Below are 4189 nucleotides of genomic sequence, written 5' to 3' on the forward strand. Positions count from 1 at the left end.
TGGTGCCCATCTTCTGGTAGATAAGATATTTCGACCTAAAAAAATGAGGAGAGGAATTTCGGGACGGAGCACCACCGTCTCGAGGCGGAACTTGGGCAGGAGCACTTTTGCCCTCTGGTGAAGTGATTCTGCCGGGGGAACTTCCCTCCGGGAGGGGAACTCAAAGCCATTGTCATCACCAACAACCCTCTCATCTTGAGAAGGCCAATCTTTATCAACATCTTCAACAACAACATATCAACTCAAACCCTACTTCATCTCTTGTGTTCAATCTTTGTATCATAACCTCATATTGGTACATGTGGGTGACTAGCAGTATTGATTACTTTAGACGGTTTATTTGGTGGAAGATTATATGTTCAGTGCATCCAACGCTCCAGAACTTTTTGATCGAACACTCATCTACTTTTTTTCTTTGAGGTGTCGAATGCTCGTCTACTGGTCTGATGGCAAAGATGATTCCCTCATTTGCGAGGGCCACTGTGCTAGTTAGGGCATCAACAGGGAAGACAATAGTCATTTTTTCTGCACGTTAACCTCCATAATCAACCCACTTTGACTTAGTTGTTTGGTTCAATCTTTGTATGTGAATCCAACTAAACTCATTGATACTTTTTGTGTAGAATCATTCATAAGGGCAACTATTTCGAAATTATCCAACAATCAGTTCTCATAACAGCAAGAAGAATATAAAAGAGGCCTAAATCATTGATACTTTTTGTGTAGAATCATTCATAAGGGCAACCAAGACCATCTCGTAGCTGTTGGTAGCAATGGGGGAAATATCCCAGGTTCCCAATGCAAAACAGACAGAACCATGGCCTGGAGGGGCAGAGATGGTACTGGTTATTTATGCATCAGAAGCAGGTCAAACTTAGGTCGCTTACACATCTCAACTGAGTGGGAAAAGAATGATCCTCGGAATATCTTATGTACATCACCGTTTTATTTTCAATGTAGAAACACATGCATGGCTTGATTTATACTGCTATTTACCTTTCTATGTACCACGAGAACAAGCATTTTACACAGCTGTGTTACCTACATTCTAAGAAGATAGCACAAACAAGACATCATATATTACACGTCTTGCCTACAAACAGGGCACGAACCATGGCCAATGAGCCATTTGTCCACACAGGGCTGATGGAAGGTGTGACAACACTTTGGCAGCCTCCTCGCCATCTCTCCCGTCACGATATCCTAGGACAAGAACAGAGTGTCAGGGCGTAAGAAACAAAGTGCAAATACGGACTCCTCCGTCCAGATACATAGGTGATATTAAGGGTGTATATTGATTGGTTAAAACAAATTTCACAGGATTCATATATAAAGTACTTACAATTGTGATTCCGACATTTGGTACCACATAAACTACATATTAAAGGAGTAATTATTGATCAAAACCTTGTTTTAACCAATTAAAATACACCCTACATATCCAGACAGTTCAAATATCGAGGTTGTGTCATCATATATAAATGACAGTACATGTTAAACTCCCGTGCATTCATAAACTAACTCACAATTTCAAAGAAAGCAGAGACAAAATTTGCTCACTTACACTGAAAAGACATATCAATTTGGAAAATAACATATAACGTGAGGGTGACAAGTAGAGCCTACAGCAACATGGCTAGGGCGCGTTGGTGTTATTCATGCTACTAACTAATTTGCTCCCGAGAGCTGGTCAACAAATTTGCTAAGTATTCAGAAATAACACATAGGTCTGGGTAAAACAAAAATTAAGCAAGGAAGAGAAACTCCAGGTACAAATTCGACCAAGTATTGTCTGGTTATCTACTAAGTTTTAAATTTTGAGAATTCCAATGATTACCCACCTTCAAAAAGCACATTATCACATAAGATTATTTCAAATAGTCCAACTCCAAACAGATAAGATGTCACCACCACATATTTTAGACAATAAATAATTCCAGCTTCTGAACAGTAAAATCCATATGGAGTTACTTAGATTAAGGAAATTAAAAATAAGATGGTTTGGAAATAATTTCCATAATTCTCACCTCCGTTATACCAATCAAAAGTAAGATGATTTCGAACCATTCAGCCAGACAACATATACACCTACCAGACTATCTATTAAGGCAGCATAAAGTACAGATTGGATGGTGAAGTTATTTCCCTGCTAGGTAAAATCCAATAAATCATATATGTAACTGTTACACTTGTACCTGTAGGCAAATAGGGCAAGACAAGTTTTCACCAGCTGGCTCTTGTTTCTGATCAATCACCACATGGTACGGCAACTTCTTCAAGTTATCCTGTGAGAGCCCATCGGATGAAACTTCTCCAGTGATATCATACGGATCATCATTGCCAAACTCTGCAATACCAACCTGTTGAATGTCTTAATTTCAGTACGAAAAATTATGTGTGCGGAAAAGGGTAGAAACTTCACTATAACAATTATATTTTGTTTTAGCTGACCTCACCATACAATTTACATAAAACACACTATGAAATGGATTAGTATATAGGTAAAAAACGTGGTCACTAAAATGAGCAACTGCAAGAACGACTCTTGCAAGAACCCTCCAATTAGTAGGAAGCATGAAGAGAATAACTATCATTTGGGCACTCTCCCTTGCAGAGGATACTGCATTAGCACTGTTAGGGGTATAGAACAACTGACCTGCCAACGATATGACATATATACTGATGGCTCATACTGCTCTCCCACGAACCGAGCATGAAGGAGCTGATCCACGAAATCCCCCTGGAAATCGAACACACATTTTCTGAAAGCAAATCCTCAGTGGATGGATCAATAACGTGTCATCCACTGACTGAAGTATATAATATATTTAACGAACGTAATTTAAAAACAATGAAGAATACTTTCTGTAATCCAGGCAAAAAAAAATGCAAGCAGCTGTTCTAATTTAAAGCACCATCAAAATGACGAGCTGCGGCAGTAATGTTACTATCCAATCGCATTTATTTGGCAAAAATAAAAACGTTATATTCTGCCAAATTTTGTAGACTGATTTGCTGAAGAATCTTACGGTACGGACCATGGATGATGTACTCTGCGGTGTTGACCTGTCGGCGCACCAATAGGCGCGGGAAGCCTCCAGGACCTCAATGGACAGGACAGCGCCAGCAAATGCCCCCAACCCAGCTCCCCGGAGAACGCCGCTGTCCGAAGCTCTCCCAGCCAATGCGCCGGTGACCGCCCCCGTCAAGCCTCCAGCTTCGGACAATCACAAATCGACATCAAAATACGATCACACGAACCAAAAGATTCGGCTGCTAAGTCAATCAAATTTGCTATCACTACGAAAAAATAGCCTTGTGTCGGAAGAGAAAATGGCTAAAGACCAAGAGACCCAATCCCTTCTCCACCAACCAATAGAGAGCTCGAAATCACCGACAAACGCGTCACAGCCAAACACAGGAGCCAGGGCGCGTACCGACCGCGAAGAGGCCGGTGAGCACACCGGAGAGAACGCCGGCGACGAGCCTGGGGAGGTACGGCGGGGCGGGGCGCTCCTGCTCCGCCGCCGCCGACGCCGGGGGTCGCGGCCGGGCCGCCTCTCGTGGCGCCGCCTCCATCACGATCCACGGCCACGAGGCCTCCGCGCTGAAGCTTAGCACGGCGTCGGCTGTGGCGTGCGCGCTGGCTGGGGCATAGAGGAGGAGGGTGGCTCGCCGGGAAGGGAGGGAGGGGGAGTGGGGGGGATGAGGCGTGACGCAACCCGGAAACAAGTCGCCGCTTTGGCTGCTGCTTGCTGGTGCCTGTTGCTTAAAGATTTTCTGTGTTCTGTTCCATTTTCTACGTTTTTGTGCTGATTACTGCTACATGGACTACAAATTTGTATTCGTGGACTTTTTTAACATGGTACAATCGCATATACCCATATACACACATCTTATATATGTAAGCATCTTCAAAATACTGAGGCGACACTTATACAAGATTGGAGCTATGTTTGGGCCAACCAAGGCTATGGCCCGCCTAGCCCAGAGCCAGATCTTCTAACATTGTGGAGAGATGTCATGGCTTGACATCCCTTGAAAACGGACGTGTTTTGCTGGAAAAAAAAAACTCAAGATCCTATACACTCACGAGAAGAAAGGAGGGCCAACGACGGCCCACAATCAAATGGAAGGTTTTAGAACAACTCTTGCATATTGTGGCCTTAGGGATTTGGGCTACATCGGA

General features: G+C 43.3%; 1 protein-coding gene across 2 annotated transcripts; it reads right to left on the bottom strand.

Moving 5' to 3' along the window:
- Positions 1 to 808: 808 nt before the first annotated feature.
- LOC119338185 (NEP1-interacting protein-like 2) lies at positions 809 to 3733 on the bottom strand. 2 transcript variants are annotated; one of them, XM_037610493.1, is made up of 5 exons: positions 3438 to 3733; positions 3030 to 3217; positions 2657 to 2740; positions 2196 to 2360; positions 809 to 1203 (listed from the first exon to the last, which is right to left on the bottom strand). In XM_037610493.1, exons 1-5 carry the CDS (start codon positions 3577 to 3579, stop codon positions 1081 to 1083), a joined length of 702 nt encoding a protein of 233 aa, XP_037466390.1. In that variant the 5' UTR covers positions 3580 to 3733; the 3' UTR covers positions 809 to 1080. The 2 variants fall into 2 exon arrangements, with proteins under 2 accessions (XP_037466390.1, XP_037466391.1); XM_037610494.1 differs by having other exon boundaries at positions 3039 to 3217; positions 3438 to 3726.
- Between the last annotated feature and the right edge of the window lie 456 nt (positions 3734 to 4189).

This window comes from Triticum dicoccoides, chromosome 7B (genome assembly GCF_002162155.2).
Source record: "Triticum dicoccoides isolate Atlit2015 ecotype Zavitan chromosome 7B, WEW_v2.0, whole genome shotgun sequence".
NCBI classification, from domain to species: domain Eukaryota; kingdom Viridiplantae; phylum Streptophyta; class Magnoliopsida; order Poales; family Poaceae; genus Triticum; species Triticum dicoccoides.